Source organism: Pygocentrus nattereri, chromosome 9, assembly GCF_015220715.1.
Source record: "Pygocentrus nattereri isolate fPygNat1 chromosome 9, fPygNat1.pri, whole genome shotgun sequence".
NCBI classification, from domain to species: domain Eukaryota; kingdom Metazoa; phylum Chordata; class Actinopteri; order Characiformes; family Serrasalmidae; genus Pygocentrus; species Pygocentrus nattereri.
The window spans coordinates 10,498,217-10,525,149 of NC_051219.1; the positions used below are offsets into that span (position 1 = coordinate 10,498,217).

A 26,933-nucleotide genomic window follows, 5' to 3' on the forward strand; every position below is an offset into this window, starting at 1 on the left:
CCGCACCAGAGCCTGCTCGGGGGCTCTCGGCCCACTTATTTGGCGCGCACCAGAGTTCAGATGGCAACCACACTAACAGAGCAGTTGCACCGGGGTCCGTTTTCATCGGACCAAACCTGCCAAGTCTGAACGCACCTTTGCTACATTTTTAAATATGAATGTATGACACTAAAATAATGGAATCGTATGGAAACAGGGTGAAAAAGACTTCACATCATTTTCTGTAGAATCAGTCAGATCGAGGTCAACGGCTGCTGAAGCGATAGCACCTCGACCTGGCCCTGTAATTTAGAGCTCAACCCAGAGCTTGTGGGCTGATTTGATCCTGTTTCAATGCAGGAACATTTACTCTTGGTGGGTGATTTTTTGAGATGCCGAGGCTCCTCGCTATGAGGCCTCCTGCGCGCCGCTTTGATCTGATCTTAATAAACCAGTGATTCACATATCAAAGGGATGGGATGAGAGCCCCCTGTCTGGGTCTCTCTCTCGCTCTGTCTTCGTGCCTCTTAAACGCGGCCATAGGGGGTGGGTTTGTACATCAGACGGCCCGCTGATGGGATAGGCCGATTGCGCTTTCACTGAAAGCAGCTTTCCCGCATCTTGATCGCGGCGATTGTGACGGCGTCTGTCGCGCCTATCTGATCTGCTCTTTCATTTCTCCGGGAGATAATGATGTCTCCGGGCCCTTTTTCCATGCGACTTTACAGAGTCCCTTTGAGGCCCCCAATTATGATATGCAGATAGGGCTCCAATAATTACACTCTCCAGTTTCTGCTGCTCATTGTCGGAGAGAAGAAGCTGTGAACGCACAGACTTTGATGGGGAGGAATAAGGGGCTGCTCTGCTCCCCGCTTTTCCTTTTAATCATGCTGGAGCTGGTGAAGTGTTGTACAGCGTCGGCCGTCAAATTCCGCACCTGATTTCTGCGTCTGTTACTCGTGCTGTCAAAAAGGATAAGGAGTATGGGAATGCATTTGGACACTTGCACAGTCTTACTACGTACTCCTCAAACACAAGAATATCTCAGCTAGTTTGCATTAAAGTCCTTGTAGTGACTGAATAATAAGCCTAAGCATTTAAAAAGGCTGGGATTTGAAGGGGTTGAGACTTTAAGATGCTGGTTAGACCCATTACAGTCAACCTGAAATCAAAATAGATGTTTTTTACCCTGTCAGTTTATGTCCGTAGTCGTATTAGGCACAAAACATTGTCTTTATTGTTCGGAAGAATAAATTCTTGTTTCTCTGTTATCTTTGAACGAACTGTGGCCACTCTCGCTGCCTCTAAGTGATGGTCTGATGTTTGCCGGGAAAAATTATACTGACCAATAATGTCTTAGCAGGTTGTTCCTCCCCCTCCCACCCTCAGTGGGAACACCCATCATCACCTTCACTCCTGACTGCAACTTTTCCTTCTCCTCACTTCACTCTCTCACTTTCGGTGTTTGGACTAGTTGTAAAGTAACCACTTATGAGTGATTTCAGTTTTTATGCCGGCAACCCGTATTCATGTTAACAGGAGTGAGTTTTCTAGAGTTTTTGAGTTTTTGGCTGAACTGTGGCACTGAGGCTGTGATGCTGTGAGGGGGGTCAGGTGATGATGGAGTAACCACACACACACACACACACACACACACACCCACACACACACCCACACACAAAATTGTTTTGCATGTAAAAGTCACTAATGACGTTAAAGAGCAAATAATGTGAATTATGTTGTAGAAAGCTGTGCAGGTATGTTTCATTAGCACACACACACACACAAACCTGTGAAATTCAGGTTTAAATGAACAATTTGGCTGTAAAGAAGTCAGAATCTGAACTGGCTGTAAAAATTCATCACCGATGAAGCCCTAATAATGATGTGATGTACTTCACAACATCTTTTCTAACTCTTAAGCAGCCGAGCGGCTTCCTTTGCTGCTACGTCTGCAGCCCCTCAGTGTTTTTGAGGGCTACGGTTTCAATGCCGCTGTTGATTCATTTAACTCTGGTGAGTTTTGAAGGTGCTAAAGTTGAAGGGCAGCTGAATTCACTCTGTCTTTTATGCATGAGTACGTTTTTAAAAAATGACTGCTGTGGAAAATTAATTACAGCATGTTTTAGAAGCCTGGAACTGCGGACCAACTTCCTTTACGGTCATTTGTGGAGGCCCTCGCTGTTTTCCAAGGTTGTGGATTTAATGCCACTGTTGATTAATTTATCTAGAAGGTGCCATTTGGACGGCAAGCTGGCTCCTGTATTATAATGGATGTGCCGTTGTTCCTGCGGCTCTCCCGGCGGCAGGGCGGCCCTGCTGACTGAGGCTACTTTAAAGTCAGTGCGAGTGCGTGGCCTTTCCAAGCCGCCGCTGCAACAGAGCTTTGTATTTTGTCAAAGAGCATCAGTGAGAAGACCTCCCTACTAACTTTCTGAACGTGTGCTCTTAGAGAAACCTTCAGACTGCACAGTTTCGGGATGTCTTCTGCGGCTGTACGATAGATCGTTTGTTATTTATATTGATATTGCAGTGTTGGCTTTTACCATGCTGGTGTTGCAGAAGAGTGCGATATGGGAGTGAGCCTCTTGTTAGTCACAGTTTAAGAGCATTTCGACCAACCTGAGATCTGCCAGATGAACGTAGCTGTGGGGACTTGGATAAATGAAGGAATTTTTATGATCCAACAGTAAATGCGCTGTTAATTACCGGGACATCATAATATTTAACACTGTTTTTTTACAGTAAAAATACCATATTCACGGCAAATTACCGCAGTTGGCGTTGAACTGTTCTGCACAGCATTATGGGACATGGCCTCAACTGAGAGTTAAAGAGACACGAACATTTTAAGTGTTTTAAAGATTGAACCCTGGATTGTTTCAGTGTTTTTTTCTTACAGGTGCAGCGTCTGCGATTTGGGGGGCTCTTTTAGCAGAAATGAAATATAGTATACATGACCATGTTTTCATTAGTGTATAATCACCTGTAACTACTAAACTACTAGTTGAGCTTTCCTCTTCCAACAGAACCTGCCATGTTGTGCCGCCGCGTTTCTATAGTAGCCCAAAATAGACAAACCTGACACTTCGTACAAGCGGCAGCGTAAATATAGCACCAGTTAGAAGTTGTAGAAAGAGGAAGAGCCAGTAGTTGCTGTTAAGAGTTATTGTACTTTTCTGCTGTTGGATCTAATTAACCGAAACTGGGAACATTAACAGAGTAACACGGGGAACGCCGCCAGCCATTCCTTATTGTTGCTGTATTATTTTAAAAATGTCTTTGAGTCGTATGATTAAAGTTGCGAATCTTTGCCATGTTTTCGACATTAAAGCAAAGGGAAGTTGCGAAATTTTAATGGCGTGACTTGAACCTGTTGATGCTGAATCTACAGCCAGATGCAAAAGTTTGAACTGCCCCGTTAGGAGTGGGTGATATGGGAAAAATCATATATCGTGATACCTAAAGAAATTTTCACCAGGCACAATACGTGATATTTGATCACAGACACGGTGCACTAGTAGTGTCACATTCTAGAAGACAATCCAGTGGTTATTATTTAACACTTTACACACTGAACTGCACTAAATCTATTTAAACAGGGCTGATTATGCTCTCTTACTAACGATATATGCACTTAGTCTGTTTTCTTTAAGCACTGACGACGTCCGCATTATGCTCAGAAATGCATGTTGTGTATCGTGATAAGAAAGTATCGTGAGAATGATGAAGTATTGCTATATTGCCCACCCCTGTCCCGGTCAAATGACACGTTTGGTTGACACGTCCTCTACAGGGAACACATGTAAAGCAGCACTGGGTAAGAATGTTTTGTTAAAACTGATTTAAGTAGCATTACTGAGTGAGGGGCAAGAGAAATAGGCTACCATATGGTGAGCGTGCGCTGCTGCGAGTCACCCTGTGAAGTCTGAAGTAATCATCTAAAAGTCAGAGGAGTCGAGTTGAGAGTTTTTCAGACCGTGTCGCACATCGTTACGTGTTAACGTCACACGCACAGACTCAGAAAGAAGGTCTTGCTTGATGTTTAGGTCTCAAGTGCAAAATCAACATGATACTGATGAAAATTTGATGACAGTGGTAGTATTCCTGTCTTTGAACACTGTTTCAACACTGTTTGGCAGTCGTAGGTGACCAGAAGGTCGCCGGTTCGATCCCCAGAGCCGACAGTAGATGACTGAGGTGTCCTTGAGCAAGACTCCTAACCCCCAACTGCTCCCCGGGCACTGCGGATTGGGCGGCCCACCGCTCTGGGCAAGTGTGCTCACTGCCCCCTAGTGTGTGTGTATTCACTAGAGTGTATGTGGCGTTTCTCTTCATGGATGGGTTAAATGTGGAGGTGAAATTTCCCCATTGTGGGACTAATAAAGGGTCACTTAATCTTAACGCACTCACTGTCATCACATTCATCCGCTCGGGGAAGGGGACCGAAGCACGACCCATTTTTCCACATGTTGCACCTACGCCATCAGGATGTCGGACACGAAGTGTAGCTTTAAATAGTATTTTTCTGTGAGTTCTAGTGCACAATTTCCCAGTATGTTAAATTCAGTAAATAAGCAGTGATCGTGTGTAAACGTGCTGAAAATGGTTCTCTGTAGAGGATGTATTAAATTTTTCGCTGTGAAAATCAACAAAACATGGAATTTGACTGGCCGCCCAAACCTTTGCATACGACTGCAAGTCAGATCACCAAGTTTTACATAACCACATTAAAGCAGAGCAACTGTAATAACTCTAAACTGATGAAGTGTTCCTAGAAAGGCGTTTTGAGGTTTTGGGGCACGGTTTTCTGTTCCAATTCCCGAAGGAACGTCCACGGTTAATAAATCCGTCAAGAATATTCCGGAGTCAGGCATTCATATGAAAAGCGTACTCCATGATACTCACTGCTATTCCTCCTCTGCAATAATGGCTTTATCTCCAGGCCTTGGACTGAGAGCAGCTGGACGCCTCTCATCACCGTTTTGTGTGGACTGGAGTCTCTGGAATGCCCCGAGGGCCCGGCGGCTGCCCCCACTGTGGCCGAGCGCATTTGAATGGGATTATGGGGAAATTAAAAGTGTTCTGAGGGGAGCAGTTAAGAGGATTGGGGAAGAGTTAATAGCCATATGGGTTGGGATCAGCTAGACTAATGTCTTCATTCCACGCGGGGCTAGTTCAACACTCCACGTTATCAGAGCCGGTATTAGCCACACAGCTCCTCTGCGGCCTCTCTGCACACCGGCGAACGCGCGATGTAGAGAATTCACTCACGCGCTCTTTTACATGATGTTTATTCAGATCTGCTGTTTGCAAAGGAATAATTCACCACAGGATGCTGTAAATAATGAAGGAAAGGGACCGGCTAGGGCGGCACGGTGGCGTGGTGGGTAGCGCTGTCGCCTCACAGCGAGGAGGGCCTGGGTTCGATTCCCCGGCCGGGCGGCCAGGGTCCTCTCTGTGTGGAGTTTGCATGTTCTCCCCGTCTCTGCGTGGGTTTCCTCCGGGTTCTCCGGTTTCCTCCCACTGTCCAAAGACATGCAGTCAGGCCAATTGGACATGCTAAATTGCCCCTAGGTGTGAGTGACTGTCTGTGTCTGTGTGTCTGCCCTGCGATGGACTGGCGACCTGTCCAGGGTGTATCCTGCCTTTCGCCCAAAGACTGCTGGGATAGGCTCCAGCATCCCCCCGCGACCCTGACGGAGAAGCGGCTTAGAAAATGGTTGGATGGATGGATGGATGGGACCGGCTAGTTTTCACTCACTGTCGGCTTTTCAGGGCGAGGTTTTCTTTTTAAAGGCATTAATTCCACAGGATGTGCAGCAGGTTAGTTGGTGTAGTAACTGATGTTGGTCATTACAAGGTGACATATCAACCCTGAAAAGTAGATGTGGACTGTGATTTGGAGCTGCATGAGTAACTACGGAGCCCCGCTGATGACATCCTGCATAAATAAAAATAATGTGAGGCCACAACTTACTACTGCATGGGGACAAGATCCTAATGCGTGGCCATGACAGATAATTAAGTCGTGGCCATGACTTAGTAAGGCGTGCGAGCAAGATCACGGCATAGGATCTCGCTCCCACGCTCTGCTAAGTTATGGCCACGATTTAATTATCTCGTTCCCACGCCTTACTAAGTCGTGCCCACGCTTTATTTTTATTTATACCAGATGTCACCAGCGGGGCTCCGTAAGTAACTGTTTGGTCTGGAGTCTCTTTAGTTTGGAGGGCTTTAGTGCCTCATTTGAAATAATCCTCACTCCACTCATGCTTTTGAATCAGCTTTGCTACAGTGATCTCTGCTTCTTTGTCATTAAGATAAGGTAAGATAAGAGATAAGATAAGGCTTTATTATCATTCGCATCACACGTGGTACATGAGGTGGAACGAAATAGTGTACTCAAGGTCCCAGTTAACTCCCAAGAACAATAAACAATAAATAGTAAGGTGCAAATAACAGCAGCATGAACCACAGCAGCATGAGTACGAGGTAGAAAGTGTACATCTTAACACTGGTGACGTATAAAGTGACATGTATAGAGTGACGTGTAGGGGTGATGTAGTGGAGGCACTGATTCAGTACTTCTCCAAAGCTGAAGTCGGCTTCTTATTCGGCAGCTGTTTGTTTTAACTTTCCATTCCACCTTAAATAAAGCAGCACCTTCATTATGACACATTTACAGGCACCTGAATATAACTGCTGTACTACTTAAGGTGGAGCAGGAAATTGGTATAAGAAGCCAAAGCCAGCTCTGTCAAATTTCTTGAGTCGTTTGTGTCACATGTGCGTCTCATATACACTGCAGGAATTTGGAAAACATTGCCCCTCAGTACCAGTTGGTCCACTGGTTGTTGGGCAGACAAGGGCAAAAGTCTGAAGCAGCTGACCGAGTCAGGAAGCTCCTCAGCCAGGCCTCATTGGTCTGGTGTCCCTGTTAGGCTAGACTAAGGCCTGGTCTTCTCCCAGGATCCCAGATGAACATGTATCATCTGAACGTTGTGGACCACTTTTTTGTTTCAGTAAGCAGCCTCAACAGTTTTTTCAGATTCAGTATCATCAGTTTTGTGAAGCCCTGCTAGAACTGCAACCACCACTGTCACTCCTTTTTCTTCTGTCTGTTTCAGTTATTTCTTAATAATGTCACTATAGCTGTCCTGCCTTCGTCCTGCAGTCCCTCCAGATGCCCTGCGACCATAACTGGTATCTCCCCGCGCATACAGCACTCTACAGCTCTACACCCTCCATTCACGTCTGCTCCTGGTTGGTCCAGGTCATTAGACACGGGCTCTGTCCCGTTTAGAAGGCTTGAAAGCGAGGTGCGAGAGGGAGCCCTATAGAGCTGAATCCCTTTCTTTGAAGTGTACGAGGTTGCCCGCTGGCTGTGGGGAGTGTGTGAGGTACGATAAGGGGCCTGAGCGGCTCCTTTTTAATACAGTGGGCAAAAGTGCCCCTTTCATCATGCGGGTCTGTTCGGAGATCAGTTTGACTGTTGCTCTTTAGTGGCTGGTTTAGTGGAAAACGGGTCCCAGATCAGCGTTTAGGCACAGGCAGGGTTCGGGTTTTGTGCTGAGGGGCTGTCTAAGTGCACCTAGAGCTGCTGTATCGTTTGTTTTAGGGAATGCGAAACAAAATTAATCAAAAAATGGTGAAAGTGCCACGGGTTGAAAGGTTCTTATGGATCCAGGCAGACGCCGCCCAGAACTCCAGCCCAAGTTCTTAGAGTTCTCTTCGTCCCTCAGTCAGTCTCCCCTCATACTACCACCTCATGTTGAAGGCATGGAACTCAAACACAGCAAATGTGTTTTAATCAAGCTAAAGATTGTTTGAAAGCTGAATGGAAACCGATGGCGCAGTGGAAGCGCTATTCTGTAGGGAGAGAAGGTTTGCTTGTACAATAAAGGTAGCGGAGCCCTTTACATGTGGTAAAATCACTGCAACACAGTGACTCACTGCTTTTATAAAACTCCCTTATTCATTTTTGTGCTGTTTACTTCACTGTAGAGGCGCTTTAGGCTGACATTATCCAAAGCAGTGAGTAATGAGCGGCGCTTTCAGAAGGTAACAAAGCGGTTTAAATGTCTGCGGTGTTTTAAGTGTTGAAGTGTTTTAAAGAGAAGGTTCAATCCGTGCAGTGGCTGCAGCTCCTGAGTGTCCACTGTTTAAACCAGCCGCCTGTCGTCTAAACGCAGGCGTGTAAAATGTTAGCGTGTGGCTTGAGACTGAAACTGTGTACTAAATACACTCCGGCAGCGTTTTAACCCACGAGTAGCGACCGATTAAAGTCTAAACTATCGTGAAAAGGTTGCGGTTTGAAGCATTCGGGTTGAAAACTGACCTTAGACCTCCTGAAAAATGGTCATTTCACATAAGACGTCCAGCAAACCCAGTGCTGGTCAGTCTTCAGTAATGTTCAATAAAGCTGTTACTCAGTATTAAAGGTTTCTGATCAGATTGGGGGTTGAAAAAGACCATTTGATTTATTTGATTATCTGTATGAAACAAACCCAGAACAGTCCAACAGTGGTTCTCTGGTCTAAACTGACCACTGATGAGGGACTAGAGGACGACACAACTCAAGTCAAACACTTGAAAAGACCATGGAAGTGCGGTGGCTATAGGTTTAAATAAAATAGATATTAAATAGATGGTGTTTGATAGCGCGGGTTGTTCTTCAGGGGAAATGGTGTTATTTTTGTGATGCATGAAGTATTCGAAGACATGGAACTGGATTTTAAACATTTGTGTAGCAATTTCAGGGCATGATTACTGATTGTTTGCAGAGTCTAGCATACTGGGGTAAAATGATTGTGCCATGATTTTTGCATCAGCAATTGTGCACTTATAATAAGCAAATAAACATTTACAGCATTTGGCTGACGCTCTTATCCAGAGCGACTTGAACATTTTACACAGGGAGGCCAAGGTGGTGTTAGGAGTCTTGCCCAAGGACTCTTATTGGTATAGTGTAGGGTGTTTACTCAGGTGGGGATTGAACCCCAGTCTACAGTGTAGAAGGCAGAGGTGTTAACACTAAACAGTAGTTGTGCATTAGACTGTGCAGAAGTGGTGTCCAACCAAAGTGCCCAAACTTTTGTGTGACTGTAAGACGTAAAAATATGAAGAATCCATTTAAAGCGGTTATTAAGGATTATTGAGATGATAATATTGCTCTGATGTGGAAATGTTACCTAAAATGTTCTGCTGTCACTTTACATGTATTTAAAATAGAGTTGGCGTATCTCCATCCATGTGTTCTCCTTGTGGGGTTAGTAGAGAGGTTGAGTCGTTTCAGCTGGATAGACGCTCATCTTAAAGCAGCACTATGTAAGATTTATTTGGTTAGTACAGAAAGAAAGAGTGTTACTGAGTCAGCAGACAGAAACAAGTTAAGATGCGGTGTGCCTGTGCTGCTGAGTCACCCTCCAAAGCCTCAAATTATCATTTAAAAGAGTTTTTCAGACCTCACCGCGCATCTTTATGCATCAACATCACACGCACAGGCTCAAAAAGAAGGTCGGGCTCGGTGTTTAGGTCTCAAATGCAAAATCTACACCATACTGATGAAGATATGATGATAACAGTACATAATTAACTCACAAGACACGTCCCTCGCCAAGTTTTGACTGAGTTCTCTGCTAATACTTTTTCAGTTTGTTGGCTTGGGGAAGGGCTCAGAAGCACAACCCAGCTTGGAAAATCATATTGGCACGTTGTGTGCAGTTACACATTCTTACCAGAGAGGTCTCCAAATCCCCAAAAACATATATATATAAACAACCTAATAAGCTCTATAGTAAGAAGCTATGTTTAACTGAAGTATATATATATATATATTCATATATTTTTCATATATATATGAAAAATCCATGATGGATTGACCCATAGAAACGCTATAAAATCACTTGGAGTACACAAGAGTACACAATATCAGATCAGTGATGGTATCATCCAGTTCAGGGTTTGAATATCAGCATCAAAGTGGTATTGTGTCTTGTCATTTTTAGTCTGCCTTATTCATCATTCCTGGACAATGCTTTTAACTCACTCACTCACATTTAGCAAACTGAAGATTCTCCATAAGGGGGAGCTTTTAGTGCTCCAGTAGCTTTTGATGCTCGGTAAGAGTAGCTCTTCACAGCAGTGAGATGTGTCCTTGTTTTACACTGTTTTAAACTGCCAGGTGGTCTTTACACTGTGAACATTTCGTGATGAGTGAACCAGTAGAAATGTTTAGCTTTCTTAACACAGTTTGTTTGATCTCCTATAATGTTACAGTTTCAAAGGTTTTCTGATGACATTCACGTTCTGTCCTCTCTTCCCTCAGCTTTCTTCACAGAAGTCCCTCACGACATTACAGCACAGAGCGGGCAAGACGTGGAGATGGCCTGCTCTTTTCGGGGGGCAGGGTCACCCTCCTACTCACTGGAGATACAGTGGTGGTACATCAGGAACCACAAAGAATGGACAGACAAACAGACATGGACCACTAATCAGGTACATCTTCTCAGTCTTTTCATGAAAAGACCTGTTCTGAAGTTGTCCAGTGGTACAACTCTCTGTTCTTCTGCTGCTCTCTCTCTCTCTCTCTCTCTTTCTCTCTCTTTCTCTCTCTGTCTTTCTCTTTTGTTGTCTCTCTCTTTCTCTTTCTTTCTCTCTCTCTCTCTTTCTCTCTCATTCTGTCTCTCTTTCTCTCTTTTTCTCTCTCTGTCTTTCTCTTTTGTTGTCTCTCTCTTTCTCTCTCTCTCTCTTTCTCTCATTCTGTCTCTCTTTCTCTCTTTTTCTCTCTCTCTTTCTCTCTCCTGCTTACTTTATCTCTCTTTTCTTCTTTCTTGCTCTTTCAATTTCACTTTTCTTGCTTTCTTTCTTTTCTTTTGCTTTGTCTCTCTCTCTCCTTTTCTCTCTCTCTTACTCTCTCTTTCTCTTTGTCTTTCTCTCTCTGTCTTTTTCTTTTGTTGTCCCTCTCACTCTTTCTTTCTCTCTCTCTCTTTCTGTCTCGCTTTCTCTCTTTTTCTCTCTCTTTCTCTCTCCTGCTTGCTTTATCTATCTTTTCTTCTTTCTTGCTCTTTCAATTTCACTTTTCTTGCTCTCTTTCTCTTCTTTTGCTTTCTCTCTCTCTCTCTCTCTCTCTCTCTCTCTCTCTCTCGAGCTGATGAGTCATTCTGTCAAAGACGTCTGACTTATTTAAAGCCTCTCTGCATTTTTTCGGTGCGATTCTGAGCTGATTACTTGTGTCCACTCATCCACCGTGCTGCACAGTGATCAGACTCATGCAGCTCACCGTCTTCTGATGTTTATTTTGAGCATCAATTTTGAGCCTCTCCATATGTGACGTATGAGCACAGTGCGAGAAAACCAGCCGTGACTCAAAATGCTGTGGTAAACATACAAGCCTTTCATTAAGAAAGTATTTGTACATTTCTTCTCAAAGGAGAGAAGCCAGTACTTTAAAGCGATGGTTCAGGGAAATATTCCATCTGGCATCCTAAATGTAGTCAGCTTGTGTGTGAAGTTTGTCTACGAGGCCCATGTAGACAGCGAATGATGGACCCCTGTAGCCCACCAGTTAGCATCCTGCAAACTGCATACTAGGGCTTGCGTAGACGACTAATAAATCCACTAGTTGATGCTGTGAGCAGCAGTCAGGAGGTTGAGGATGGTAAAACACTGCTGCAAGCTGTGTTGGTCTGCGCTGTGGGCTCGTAAGCCACACTGGCCAGGTTTCAAAATTAGCCATCTCTAATAGAAGAGGGTCATTTGACTGACAGTTAATCACAGAGCTTTAGCATAACAAAGACAGACCTGTGTTTGTGGAGTAAACGTTGTCACACCAGGACATCTCTTTTATTTTCTACCTGTACCTATTCAAAGTCCTTCATAATGTCTGATCATTTGTACAAAATCAAATGATTAAGATGTAAACAGAGTCATTCAGAGTGGTTTGATGTGAAATGTCCAGTTGCAGACAAGCTGAGTCAGAATTGTTCACGGTGGTTGTGCTTTGAGCCAGACGTCTGAAGAGTTTAATGCCTCCCTCAAAGTTATTATATGAAATGGATGTGAATGCATTGCCCGATTTAAAAGCTTTTGGCCTAAACATGTTTTTAAAATCCATTCATGCACTTAGAGGTACAGAGGTACAGGATGTTTTAAGGCAAAATAGATTTATCACTGTTTTACCATCATTAGTATTACATATAAACACTCAGAAGGTACACCTGCTTTTTAGATAGTAAATAAAATGTCTATATTTGTGTTGTAGGCCATGTGACCCCTGGTTCCTACCAGCACCACTGTAAAGAAATCTGAGTTGTTTCTCTACAACGAAAAGCTTACAGACTACTCCAACTCTCTCAAAGCCTTTACCACGCTTTAAAAGGCTTCAGCAAGTGTTTATTTCCCATTGGAGTAGTAATAATACCAGTGAATCAAAGCACAAGAGCCAGTTTAAATTCTCTGTGAGAGGAGTTTTTCGGAGAGCTGTGGTGATTTTAGCCTGCAGTTTACATCAGAGAGTCTGTCTGTCTTCTGTGGGCAGAGTGACTGAGACTGAATCATTGAAAAATACTACAGAAACTCTTCTGAAGAGCAAATATCTCTATCATCCTCCATCACCAAACTACTGATAAAACTCTTTTCATAGATGTCCAGAACACTTGCTTTTATTTAATATATCGTCACTGTCCAAAGAAAACCATGTATCTCTATTTTTGTCCATTTTTCTATTTCTATATCATTTCAACCCACCAGCTGCCCATACCTTGTGTGAAACTTTGGGGGTAGTTGTGGGCTGGAGGTTAGGGAACCAGTCCTGAGACTGGAAGGTCACTGGTTTGATCACCTGAGCTGACAGTCCATGACTGAAGTGCCCTTGAGCAAGACACCTAACCCCCAACTGCACCCAGGGTGCTGTGGACAGGGCTGCCAGCTGCTCCAGTACTAATAAGGGATATTTTATCTTCGCTTATCATCAGATCTTCAAGAACATTCCATGGTACATTGTAAATTGAGCATATTTAGGCCTGCTGAACTGGATTTAGTGGCCAGAACTAGCTGTTGTATATTCCTAGGTAATTGTGATTATTATTATTAATAGTAGTAGTAGTGGTATTATTAGTATTAGTATGGATTCTGTTATCACTGTTATTGATATTTAATCTATTATAATTGTTGTTACTTCTACTGAGTATGTTCATCTCTTAGCTTCAACAGTGTACGCGACGCAGTCATGGCAAAGTGCTGTTCTAACAAGAATTGAATTGGTCCGTTTATGCCCGTCCCACACATGCGATCTGCTGTAGTTACTGTGGTCAGGTTAGACAATCCTGTTGAGAAAGAGCTACATAACGCTGAGTTTCCAGTATGGATGCACTGATATGTGGATTGTGGGTCAAAGCCCATATGTGGTATTTGTAATGAGTGTGGAGAGAAGAGGAGAGAGATTGGAGAGGGAAGAGGAGGAGAGTAGAGAGAAGAAGAGAGAGAGATTGGAGAGGGAAGAGGAGGAGAGTAGAGAGAAGAAGAGAGAGAGATTGGAGAGGGAAGAGGAGGAGAGTAGAGAGAAGAAGAGAGCGAGATTGGAGGGGGAAGAGGAGGAGTGTGGAGAGAAGAGGAGAGAGAGATTGGAGAGGGAAGAGGAGGAGAGTTGAAAGAAGAAGAGAGATTGGAGAGGGCAGAGGAGGAGAGTAGAGAGAAGAAGAGAGAGAGATTGGAGAGGGAAGAGGAGGAGAGTGCAGAGGAAAGGAAATAGAAGAGTGGAGAGAAAAGGAGATGGATGAGGAGGAGAGAACAGAGGGGAAAAGCACACAGGTTTAGATGCACTGAGGAGACTGCAGCAGGAAACAGTATCTACACATTAATCACACAGAGGTAGAAATAGCATCAGGTTCCAGAGAGAGAGGGAGAGAGGGAGAGGGGAAGAAAGCCGGGAGAGCAGAAAAAGAGAGCAGAAAGAGGGAGAGGGAAAAAATCAGGAGAGATAGTGAGGGAGAAAGAGAAAGAGAGGAAGAGAAACAGGAGAGAGGGAGCAGAAAACAAAAGAGAGGCAGAGAAAAACGAGAGAGAAACAGGAGACAAAGAACCAGAAACAAAAAAGAGGAAGAAACAGGTTAGAAAAGATAGAAGAAAAGCAAGGTGTCAACAGAGAGTGAGGCAGAGAAAAAGAAAGGTGCTGTGGAGAAATTTCATTGGGTGTAAGAGGTAAAGAGAGTGAGAGAAAGAGAGGTTGAGAGAGAGAGAGAGTGCCTGAGAGATGAAACAGTTGTACGGCTCCCCTCTGCGTGCTCAAGATGCTTTTTAATTGGAAGGAGGAAGGAATGGATGGAGGGAAGAAAAAGCAGGGAGGCAGTGAGAGAGGTAAAGAAACTCTCACTCACCTCCACATCATGTATTATTCATACAGGAGAACACAGCCTGCTACAGTCATGAGGAGCACAGGGTCCGCACACACACACACACACACACACACACACACACACACACGCACACACAGCGGCTTATTTTTACACCATGTTGGGATGTGGGGTTATAACTATGTCTCATATATACACTATATTACCAAATGTATTCACTCACTCATCTATGTCACTGAATTCAGGTGTTCCAGTCACTTCCATGGCCACAGGTGTATAAAGCCGAGCCCCTAGGCCTGCAGACTGCTTCTACAGACATTAGTGAAAGAATGGGTCGCTCTCAGGAGCTCAGTGAATTCCAGTGTGGTACCGTGATCGGACGCCACCTGGGCAACACGTCCAGTCGTGAAATTTCCTCACTACTAAATATTCCACAGTCAACTGTCAGTGGGATTATAACAAAGTGGAAGTGATTGGGAACGACAGCAACTCAGCCACGAAGTGGTCGGCCACGTAAAATGACAGAGCGGATGCTGAGGGGCATAGTGCGCAGAAGTCACCAACTTTCTGCAGAGTTAATCACTACAGACCTCCAAACTTCACGTGGCCTTCAGATCAGCTCAAGAACAGCGTAGAGAGCTTCATGGAATGGGTTTCCATGGCTGAGCAGCTGCATCCAAGCCTTACATCACCAAGCGCAATGCAAAGCGTGGACTGCAGTGGTGTAAAGCGCCGCCACTGGACTATAGAGCAGTGGAGACGTGTTCTGTGGAGTGACTAATCACGACGACGAGTCTGGGTTTGGCGGTTGCCAGGAGATGGTGCTTGTCTGGTTGCATTGTGCCAAGTGTAAAGTTTGGTGGAGGGGGGATCATGGTGTGGGGTTGTTATTCTGGAGTTGGGCTCAGCCCCTTAGTTCCAGTGAAAGGAACTCTTAAAGCTTCAGTACCAAGAGATTTCACGCTCCCAACCTTGTGGGAACAGTTTGGGGATGGCCTGTTCCTGTTCCAACATGACTGCGCACCAGTGCACAAAGCTGGTCCATAAAGACACGGATGAGCCAGTTTGGTGTGGAAGAACTTGACTGGCCTGCACAGAGTCCTGACCTCAACCTGATAGAGCACCTTTGGGATGAATTAGAGCGGAGACTGTGAGCCAGACCTTCTCGTCCAACATCAGTGTCTGACCTCGCAAATGCGCTTCTGGAAGAACGGTCAAAAATTCCCATAAACACACTCCTAACCCTTGTGGAAAGCCTTTCCAGAAGAGTCGAAGCTGTTATAGCTGCAGAGGGTGGGCCGACATCATATTAAACCCTATGGATTTAGAATGTCACTCAAGTTCATAAGTGTGCGATATTGTGCATTATAGTTTTAGGTACAGTATTGTACAGAAGTCAGTGACCAAACTTTCATTTAATTTGTAATCAAAAATAAAACTGAATAGAAACCACTTATTTTTCAGCATCAGAAAAAAATGTATTACACGGAAGCTTCAACAACATCAGTGAGTGCGTTTGTATGCACGCAATAATCCGATCATGATTGGATTTGTGCAGTTATCTGATTATTCAAATAGTCATGTAAACAGTGTACTCTGATCTAGAAATCCGATTAAGAAATCATAGATTTGAGCTGTATTTTAGCTCAGTAATCAGATTTCTCAGCGCACGTAAACTCTTACTCTGATTTCTTTCGGATTTCTCAGTCTGCACATGTGCGAAAACAGACTGTGGTTTCAGAAAAAAGCCGCGAGACAAAGCAAAACACTTTTGGACCGACAGTGAAACCAAATACATTCTCAACGAAGTAAAGGATTTAAATATTCTTCAACTTCTAGATGATGTATGTTGATACTTTAGCTAAAGTAGCTTGATGTTCAAAAAGTCACATCACGACATTTGAGTTTACGGTGTGTTTACATCACGTCTTCTTCTGTGAGTTCTTTGCCTGGGTGAAAAGCAGAAATCTGATTACGGTCTGACTCATGTTTCCCGGAGTTTCCCCATTATCTGATTACTCAAGCGCATGTAAACGCGTTGGTCAGATTACTGATAAAATCAGATTTTCCAGTTATCAGATTATTAAGTGCCTGTAAACACACTCAGTATTTAGTGTGTCGCCTCTTTAGCTTTATTACAGCTTCGGCCTTTTCAGGAGACTCAGTTTTAGTTTTTTTAAAAAACCCTTTAGGGATCATTTTCCACACCTCCAAAGTTCAGTCTTAGAAGTTGTTTTACTTCTTCTGCTCCTCACGATCCAAGTGATGTGGGATGGTCAGTCCATTGTTCTGAGAACGCCAGTTTCATAAGTACGTCTTGATCATCTCAGCAGCGAGTTTTGAGTCGCTGCCTTGCCGCAGATAAATTTCTTTCCTGTGAAATGTTTTCCAGAGGGTATTTTGTGATGTATTGTGTGTTGGTCCTCATCAACATTCATGTAAGTATCTATATGTACTACTAATATGCCCCACATGTGTTATATGCACCTATATGCAAAGGTTTGGGCACCGCTGGTCAAATTCTATTTGTTGTTTTTCTGAGGGAATGTAAGTGAACACACACTGACCAGTTACTATTTAAAGAATAGTACTTTTTTTAAATAATGTGGGCGTGTAAAACCGAAGGCACATTTTATGCGCTCTGAAATTTGCAGTCCACCTCCTTGTTTCTCCACTCATTGTCCATCTTATCAGCTCCACTTACCATATAGGAGCCCTTTGTAGTTCTACAGTTACAGACTGTAGTCCGCCTGTTTCTCTGATACTCTGTTAGCCCCCTTTTACCGTGTTGTACAGTGGTCATGACCACCACAGCGTGGTGGATCATTCCCAGCATTTCAGTGACACTAAAGTAGTGGTGACCTTTTTACACAGGCAGAACTAAAATGGACATACACACTCTGCAACACACCTGCATGTTTCTCCGTCACAGCTGCACTGTATTAAATGTAACATGGATTTCTTTCAGCAGCCTGTAAAAGGTTGATGTCAGCCCGGTGGTCAGAAAATGTGGCCTCTGACCAAGAAAGGTTTGGTACTGGAGGATAACAAGCTGCTACCAGCGTAACTCCCTGCGAGGCATGTCATTTTGATTGGGTGGAAGGTGCACTGTACCCGAGACAAATACGCACTGACCTTTCTTCGAGGAACAACATGCTGTATACTATATCGTGTAGTATATTCGGGAACCGTGTATCTTGGCTTTATATTTATTTAATTTGTGCTAACCTTGTTAGGACAGGAATATATGAGATGCCTTGAAAATGAAGCACATTACTGGCTTTTTTGCAAATCAACATTCATCATTGATTTCATGTTGCAGCATGCGGCTGGATCGAAATGGATTTGACCTTTTCTTCACCCGGCATGTAAAACATTTCGAAGCAAGAGATAAATGACACTCCTCCTCGATGTTGTGTATATTTAAACTGTGATATGGATGCTGGCAGGACTAACCTCTTCATCTTTATCCCGTAGGTGGTGCCTCAAGATGAACTGTCGAAGGATGCTACAAAAATAAGCGTAAGTTTATTGCTTAAATTGTACATCCACTACGCAGACACTACGTGGACATAAGTATTGGGACACCTACACATAACACCTAGAGGAGCTTTTGTGACGTGCGTAGGCATTAGTATGGAGTTGGTTCCCCCTTTGCAGCTATAACAGCTTCCACTCTACTGGGAAGCTTGCTAGATTTTGGAGTGTGTCCATAGGAATTTTTGCTCACTCATCCAGAAGAGCATTTGTGTTGGATACGAGGGCCTGGGTCTCTATTCATTCTAGTTCATCCCAAAGGTGTTTGATGGGGTTGAGGTCAGGGCTCTGTCAACTCATTCTACTGCCAGTGTTTGTCTGTCGAGATTGCGAGGCTATGTGCTTAATTTGATCTACCTGTTGGTAATGAGTGTGGCTAAAACACCTGAACCCAATAATTAAGAGGGGTGTCCCAATACTTTTGTCCATGTAGTGTAGTTCAACAGAGCTTCATCACTTCAGCTCACCTGAGAGCAGTTCATTAGAGCTTCATCATCCTGTTGGAACTTCAGCTTATCCCAGAGATGTTCAGTTGAGCTTTAGTAGTCTAACTCATCCTAAAGGTTTTCACTCCGAATCATTCCAGAGGTGTTCAGTGTAGCATCATCACACCACACATTTTCTAAGCCACTTCTCCCTCAGGGTGCGGGGGGGTGCTGGAGCCTATCCCAACAGTCATTGGGCGGAAGGCAGGAAACACCCTGGACAGATCACCAGTCTATTGCAGGACAGACAGACAATCACTCGCACACTTACACCTTGGGGAAATGTAACATGTCCAATTGGCCTGACTGCATGTCTTTGGACTGTGGGAGGAAACCGGAGAACCCGGAGGAAACCCACGTAGACACGGGGAGAACATGCAAACTCCACACAGAGAGGACCCCAGTCGCCCGGCCGGAGAATCGAACCCAGGCCCTTGCTGTGAGGTGACAGTGCTATCCACCGCACCACTGTGCATCATCACTCCAACTCCCAAAAACTGGATAATATCTCCATCAATCCAGACAATGGGGCTCCACTGTTTCACAGCTGACCACTGGCATCAGGCATGGTGACCTTAGGCTTATGTGTGGCTGCTCCAGTACGTCCAGGCCTGTTTGCGGTTCTTTTCCATTGAGATTATACAGGCTGTAAGTGCAATTCAGAAAGTTTGTTGGTAGCGGACTCAGTAGCTAAATCTACTAATTAGAAGGGACGCCTGGACACTTTTGGTCATATAGTGCACTTATTGGAGCTTGAGGTGTCAACACTGGTGTCAACACTCCCTCTCATTAGAGTCAGTTGTACAGCAGTTTGTGTCTTTGTTAGGGCAGCAAATGGAGCAGAAATACGTTAAAGCACGCTCTGTCTTTCACAGCCTCTCTCTCTCCCTCTCTCCTTCTCTCTCCCTCTCCTTCTCTCATTCTCTCTCAGTCAGTCTCTCTCCTTCTCTCACTCTCTCTCCTTCTCTCTCTCTCCTTCTCTCACTCTCTCTCTCTTCACTCTCTCCTTCTCTCACTCTCGCTCTCTCTCTCCTCTCTTTCTCCCTCTCTCACTCTCTCTCTCCCCCTCTCTCCTTCTCACACTCTCTCTCTCTGTCTCTCTCTCTCTCCTTCTCACTCTTTCTCTCCTTCTCTCTCTCTCCCTCTCTCCTTCTCTCTCCCTCTCATTCTCTCTCAGTCAGTCTCTCTCCTTCTCTCACTCTCCCTCTCCCACTCTCTCTCCTTCTCTCACTCTCTCTCCTTCTCACTCTTTCTCTCCTTCTCTCTCTCTCTCTCTCCCTCTCTCACTCTCACTCCTCTCAATTTCTCAATCTCTCCCTCACTCTCTCTCTCACTCCCTCTGTCACTCTTTCCTTCTCTCACTCTCTCTCTCCCTTGCTCTCATTCTCTCTGTTTCTCTCTCCCTCGCTCTCCTTCTCTCACTCTCTCCCCCTCTCTCCTTCTCTCTCTCTCACTCTTTCCCTCTCTCAATCTCTCCCTCTCTCTCCCTCACTCTCTCACTCTCTCCTTCTCTCTCTGTCTCTCTTCACTCTCTCCTTCTCTCACTCTCGCTCTCTCTCTCCTCTCTCATTCTCCCTCTCTCACTCTCTCTCTCCCCCTCTCTCCTTCTCACACTCTCTCTCTCTGTCTCTCTCTCTCTCTCTCTCTCTCTCTCTCTCTCTCTCCGTGGTTGTAGTGTTAAGTGTTTTTGCCCCTGGCTCGGCCACAGGTAATGATTTGTTAACAGGCAGTTCTGTACTAGCCACTCCTGCTCTTGCTCAGAGGGGCGTTTTGTGTGTGTGTGTGTGTGTGTGTGTGTGTGTGTATGTGTGTGTGTGTGTGTGTGTGTGTGTGTGTGTGTGTGTGTGTGTGTGTGTGTGTGTGTGTCTGGAGTCAGTGGAGTGAAAAATCCCTCCGGTAAAAACACAGGGCACTGCCTCACTGTGCAGAAAAGTTACAGAGAAGAATGGTCAGAAAGAGTTTAGGCTTTTCGGTCAGTCAGACTGTGGAAAAGCAAACATGAACTTTCTCATTACTTCTGAATTTAAAATATGTGGAATCAAATCACTGTCACTCACAGAGTCACCCAGACCAGTCTCACAGACTCAGTCCCACATTGCAGAATCCTTTTGAAAATGTTATTTTGGACACAAGTGAGCATATAATTCATTTTATATTATCATCAGTTACAAAATTGATCATAAAAACCAGTGAAACACCACATACACACTAGTGAATACACACACACTAGGGGGCAGTGAGCACACTTGCCCAGAGCAGTGGGCAGCCCTATCCACGGCGCCCGGGGAGCAGCTTGAGGGTTAGGTGTCTTGCTCAAGGACACCTCAGTCATGGACTGTGGGTGCTGTGGATCAAACCGGCAACCTTCCAGTCACAGGGCCAGATCCCTAACCTCCAGCCCACGACTGCCCCATAGATCTCTATAGATCTCTAAGTGTGTATTGTAATGTTTAAGAGGCCATCCTTGCTATGAGCAAAGACCATCATTGACCAGTGTGCTTTCAGCGGTCACTGTGTTTTAAACAGCCACACTTCACTAGTGACTCTCATTTTTGCGCCGTTTCGTGTTCACCTGAGGGACGCCCAGTGGAAATGACCTGTTCTGAGAGGGAATTATACAATATTCATGTTAATATTGAATCCTTGTACATATTTCCTCAGGTCACATTTGTGTATTCAATATCTTTTTAAAAATTCATTCAGAAATTCACCAAAATTAGAGAATAATAGTCGAAGTGAATCGTTGAGGTCAGAGACTTGCCCTCCCGGAATAGAGTAGCTCTGTAAGTGGCGTCTCTGATCCGCGTCTGCTTCAGCACAGCTAGCGTCTCATTAGCGCGCTAATACAGACGAGCTGTCTCCACTGCTGCCGCTCACATCCACATGGGGCCAGAGCGCTACTGTTGTTTACCGCTCAGAGAGCCTTTTTTTAGCCTGTCTGCCTTAAGTGGCGTTTTACAAAGGAATAAACATCTGTTGTAAAGAGAAGGCAAATACCTTGAAATGAATCCAAATTGTCTTGAAACTAGAGTGCTGTGGCTTTGCTGTGTTCTTAAAATTTTCTATTATTAACGTGCTTTTAAAAAGTTTTTAGACCCATGTTTTCCAGACAGAAGATGAACGTGTAGAGCGAGACATCCTATAGCCTGTATAGGGTTTGTGACTCTATGTAGTATTTTAAACACTTAGTAGAGTTTCGGTTATTTGAAGGTGGGCCTATGCGATTAAACAGAATAATGGACCATTGCGTCGTGCATCAGTAATGCCTGTGTGAGTTCCGCTGTTCTATTTGTCAATCTGGCATTAGCAGCAATGACTTTGTCTTTGAACAGTTGCAGTTTCAGTACACTAGGTGGCGATGTGTGCCTTTTACTTAGTAGACAGGTAAGAGGAGGAGAAGAGGTCTAGCCATTCACTTGTAACAACAAAGCACCTAGTTGAGGAGTTAGCAGAGCTAAAATTGAGAGTAAAAGGGTTTGAATGTGTTACATGTTGAATGTAATTACCCAGTAAGAGCAAAGTCCGGAAAATGCAGGCAGTTCTTAGGAAACCTTTTCTTCCTCAGCGGTCAAAATACGGTCTAAAACTGAGCATTAATGGTGAACTGAAAAGACTGAAAGACTTAAAGAACATTACCGTCGCTACATTTGTTGTAGATGTGCTTGCTTTCATCCTTCTGTGGTTCCGCAAAAAGTGTTCGATTTTCTGGTTTAAAGACGAGGAAAACCGCCTTCCACCATCTTACCCACCCAGAGAGTGAGGCCAATTGTGCTCTCTTGGACTCCCGGCCAGGGACGGCTATAGCATCACCAGGCACTGAGCTCACGATCTCCTGGGTCAACGCTTAGAGGGTTGTGCCACTCAGGAGCCCAGTTTGACTTCTTCAGTTGGGCTGAAATGATAAAAAAACCCTGGTGTCCATTTGAGCTGAATGAAGATGGAATCACTTGTTTTGTTTGATGACTGAGGGAAGAGTTTCACCAAAGCTAGCTTGGTTGTATTTGATTACCGTTAGATCAGTGGTTAGCAGTCATGATTGGTTTTACACCACAGGGATTCCCAAATGGTTGCATTAATTCACTGGTGATGTATTTGTGTAATGCATGCTGGGTATTGTAGAGAGAGAAACACAGAAACAAAACCACGAAATTGATACTTTACTGTCAGACTGACGGGCTGAGGGCTACAGTGCTGTATTGCTGTACAGGTTGTTGAGGACAGACTGGCCCTTTATGAAATTCAAATAAGTTTTTATTAACTGTAGGTAGAAATTGTGAAAATGTTGGCTATATGCCGCCGTGTTTAGAGGCAGCATGTGAACAGTAATGAAAAGATGTGCTTTCAGTAGTTCAGTACCCGCTGATGCTTACGTGGCTGACTGTGTCCTGTGATTCCTCCAGGTGGTGAAGGTCGCCGGTAGCAACATCTCGCACAAGCTGCGCCTGTCCAGCGTAAAGCCGTCAGACGAGGGGACATACGAGTGCCGCGTCATCGACTTCAGCGACAGCAAGCTGCGGCACCACCGCGTACGCGCCTACCTGCAGGTGGAGCAGGCTGGAGGGAAGCCCACCGCTCCGCACCACCAGGGGGCAGCGGCAGCCAGCCCGGCCCAGGAGCCCCACAAACACCAGCCGGCCCACGGCCACCACAACCCTGGCAGAGAGCTGAGGAAGCGGTCAGCCGACGACAGCACCTCCGACTGCACAGAGAGCTGCGTGCTTTAGGGCCTAACACTCTTTCAGTCCAGGGGTCTTCTGCTGACCTGCCCATGCCCCGCCCACAAATGAGTTCTTTTTTCTACAGCTGTTGCCAAGTTGAGCAGGTTTTACAGCACGTTGGCCGAAATCCCATCCACATAGCTCGCCTCACTGATTTAGCTCTGCATTTGTCCCTGCTTTTTTCCCTTAAAGCAGTTTTTAATCTGGCACGTTGGAGTCACCGACTCGTGTTGGCTTGGGTTGGGTTCTTACTCAGAACTTCATGTGTTTCGTGTCAGGCTTGGGTCAGGGTCTTACTGAGAACCTGATGTGGGTCGGATCAGGTTTTGGTCAGGTTCTTACTCAGAACTTGATGCCGTTTGGGTCAAGCTTGGGTCAGGTTCTTATTCAGAACATGATGCAGTTTGGGTCAAGCTTGGGTCAGGTTCTTATTCAGAACATGATGCAGTTTGGGTCAGACTTGGGTCAGGGTCTTACTGAGAACTTGATGTGGGTCGGATCAGGTTTTGGTCAGGTTCTTATTCAGAACTTGATGCAGTTTGGGTCAGACTTGGGTTAGGTTCTTACTTAGGACATGATGTGGTTTGGGTCAGAACTGGAAGTGGTTCAGGAGATGCTTGGGCTGGGTTCTTGCTCAGGATTTGATGTGGTTCAGGTCAGTCTTGGACCAGGGTCTTACTCAGAACTTGATGCATTTCGGGTCAGGCTTGGGTCGCATCCTTTCTCAGAACATGATGTGGTTTGAGTCAGACTTGGGTCAGAACTTGTTGTGTTCAGGAGAGGCTTGGGCCAGGTTCTTGCTCAGAATTTGATGTGGTTCAGGTCAGTCTTGGACCAGGTTCTTACTCAGAACTTGATGCATTTCGGGCCAGGCTTGGGTCAGGTTGTTATTCAGAGCTTGATTGGGTTTGGGTCATGTCCTTACTCAGAACTTGATGTGGTTCAGGTCAGGCTAGGTTCGGGTTCTTAGCCAGAACTTGATGTGGTTCATGTCAAACTTGGGTCGGATTTGTTTTCAATACCTGATGTTTTTATTGTTATTGGGTAGAACCCTTACTCAGAACTTCACATGGTTGGGATCTCTGGTCGAGTTCAGATATAAAAATGATGTGGTTTGGGTTCAACTTGTGTTCACACTGAGAACCTGAAGGCAGTTCAGGGCTCAGACAGAAAGTTCTGGAGGGCATATTCGGGTTTGGACTGAAGATCTATCCTGTGCTACAGTCTCATTAGGGCAAATGGGATTTTTACCAGCATTCTGTAAAGCTTGTTTAATGTAGCAGCTGCTGCTATGAAAGAATGGATATGTGGGCAAAGCATGGATAGGCAGCTCCAGTCCTGGATCTTGGCTGTTTTCCCTGCTCAGACTCACCTGATACAACTCTTTAGTTAATTACCAGGTTTAGTAGGTTTGTTAGAACAGAGAAACCAGACTGCTGGATTCTGGCCTTCCAAAACCAGAACTTATGACCCCTGCTTTAATTCGTACACACTCGCACTACTACAACCCTCCCATTCTCACGAAGGCCTTTCCCTGTTCTCCTTCCCCATAGTTCCCTCTAGCTTTTCTCCCCGGATCTTAATACATGATGTATATTATTGTATAAAGCAAAAGTAAATGTCATCAGACCAGCGGATGCATGTCACAAAATTGTTTCTTACAACATTTGCTGTTCAAAAGGCCAAAACAGATGGACGATGGTCACAGTGGTGGTCATTTTTAGTTCATTCCAATTGACTGTTTTGATTAAAAATGTTTTGGAGGATCATGTTTGTTAGCTAAAAGCCAATGTTTGTAAAAGTAGGTGACAGCGTGACTGCAGCCACAGAACATCACTCACTCACTGTAATCGATAGATGGTTAATTCTGAGATGACGTTGGACAGCACAAGATGTTTCAGAAAGCTGTGTAGAGGCTTTGTGTTTATTTCAGACAAAGTATGGTATGATAGAAGAGATGCCAAAGCTTTCTTTGCTGTCACTTTATTAGTCCTGCTTTTAGCCACCTGCAGGGGGCGCACCACAGAACCAGAAACATTCAGCACTCTTTTATTTTTAGCTTATGCATAAAGCAGGGATGCACAACATGGTGTCAGGAGTCCAGTGATGCTTCTGTAGTTAGGCCCTAAGTGAAATGGCTCTTATAGGACTGTAACTGTAGTCCTGTACATTATTAATCATATTTTAATCTTAAGTTGTCGTTAGGTTGTTGCCAGGTCATTGCTAGTATCCCAGGTGGTTGCTAATATATATGTGTGTGTGTGTGTGTGTACATACATACATATATATACATAATGTATTAGCAACCACCTGGGATAGTGTAGCAATGGCCTAGCAACAACTTGCCCTGCGATGTTATACTCAAAAGCTTCTTCTTCTAGTTTCTTTATTGTTTCATTCCGTTTATTTTTGGCGCTGAAATGAAAGTGACCACGGCGCAGCCGTATTTTAATTAAAATATTTATACATTTGAAGCAATACAGTCTTGTAATGTATCTTGTGAAAGAAAAGGTTTTTTTTTCTGTTGCTTTAAGATGTTGCAGTGAAATGAACCGGTTCCTGAATTGTGATAAATAATCATGAATTCAATTTTCAGCACAATATTTATCGAGTCATTTTAGCCCTTGTGAACAAGTCACATCTCAGGAGATGAGGATGTTTTTTTAGGATACTGGCCTTGTGAGTTGTGAATCCCTGGTTTAAAAGTGCAGCTATGTGAGGGCCTTGTTTATTGATTGATTTATTATTTATTTGTTTGCCTTAATGTTTTCCTCAGTTTTGTAAACGATAACTGTAAAAATGGTGTACATTTTAATAATCCTCCAGGGTGTTGGTTTCATCTTAAATGTATGCTTTTATCAAATAAAACCATTGTACATTGCCTTACTGTGATGACTCGTTTTTCAAGCTGAGTGAACGCGTGAGTGGAAACCACAGTTCTTGTAAAAGAGGAGGAATCGGTCCGTAGAGTTTACATCCAACCTTATGGCAACTCCCCTGGCTCTGATATGTGGAGATGGAGGTGATGCATCTGCAAGGCCAGCTCCTAGTATTTAATTGGGCTCCAGCATTTTTCATTGCGGTGACATTGAGAGTGTATTAAACAAACCTGTAAATTCACCCAGCTGCTCTCTGCACCAAACGTATCCTGCATTTCAGATGGGGTTTTTTTCTCTCAGTGAAATGTGCAAGATGATTGATCCTATAATTCTCACTTTACTACTCAATACATGTCGGCCTGTCTCAACTACTTGATTAAAACTGATTGCGAAACACTCCGTTCTAGAGAAACTCACAGATCCAGAGCTGTTTACACTGGTGGTCATGGCAACCAGACGTCTGAAGAGTTTAATGCCTCTAAAAGCTCCTACTATTTTACAATCATCAGCATCACTCAGAAGACAAATGCAGGGTCACTGGTCATTTTAGATAGTAAGTCAAATGGCTTTGCTTGCACTGAAGACTTTGTGAGCCCTGGTTTCCATCACAAACACCAAAGAAATCCGTGGCAGTAAGATTCTACACAATGAACCATTTCACACCAAACCACTCTGAATGACACTGTTTACACCTCAACCACTGAACTACAGTATATACAGATATTTTGAAAAAATATATGCAATTCCCCTTTAACTGGGCCTGGGCTGAACAGCTAACGCACTAACAGGCTACTCCAGTAACATCCAGCGTGAGGCTTTACTAAAGAATTCACTGTGAAACTGCAAAGTTTGTTAAATGTCACTTGAATCTCTGTTTCAAATGTCCATGTTTAAGTAGAGCTGGCCTAAGTATAAAGTGGCACACGGGAAGAGAATCTAAACCACTGTTACCCTGACTACAGCACTGAAATTCCCATAGAG

General features: G+C 44.4%; 1 protein-coding gene across 1 annotated transcript in view; it reads left to right on the forward strand.

Moving 5' to 3' along the window:
• Positions 1-25,954, forward strand: part of LOC108442809 (V-set and transmembrane domain-containing protein 2-like protein) — a 67,677-nt gene extending 41,723 nt beyond the window's left edge. The window contains exons 2-4 of the mRNA XM_017723030.2: positions 10,310-10,479; positions 17,811-17,855; positions 22,756-25,954. Coding sequence (XP_017578519.1) covers positions 10,310-10,479; positions 17,811-17,855; positions 22,756-23,079 — 539 coding nt within the window. The 3' untranslated portion in view covers positions 23,080-25,954. The remainder of the gene's footprint in view (positions 1-10,309; positions 10,480-17,810; positions 17,856-22,755) is intronic.
• Positions 25,955-26,933: the final 979 nt, after the last annotated feature.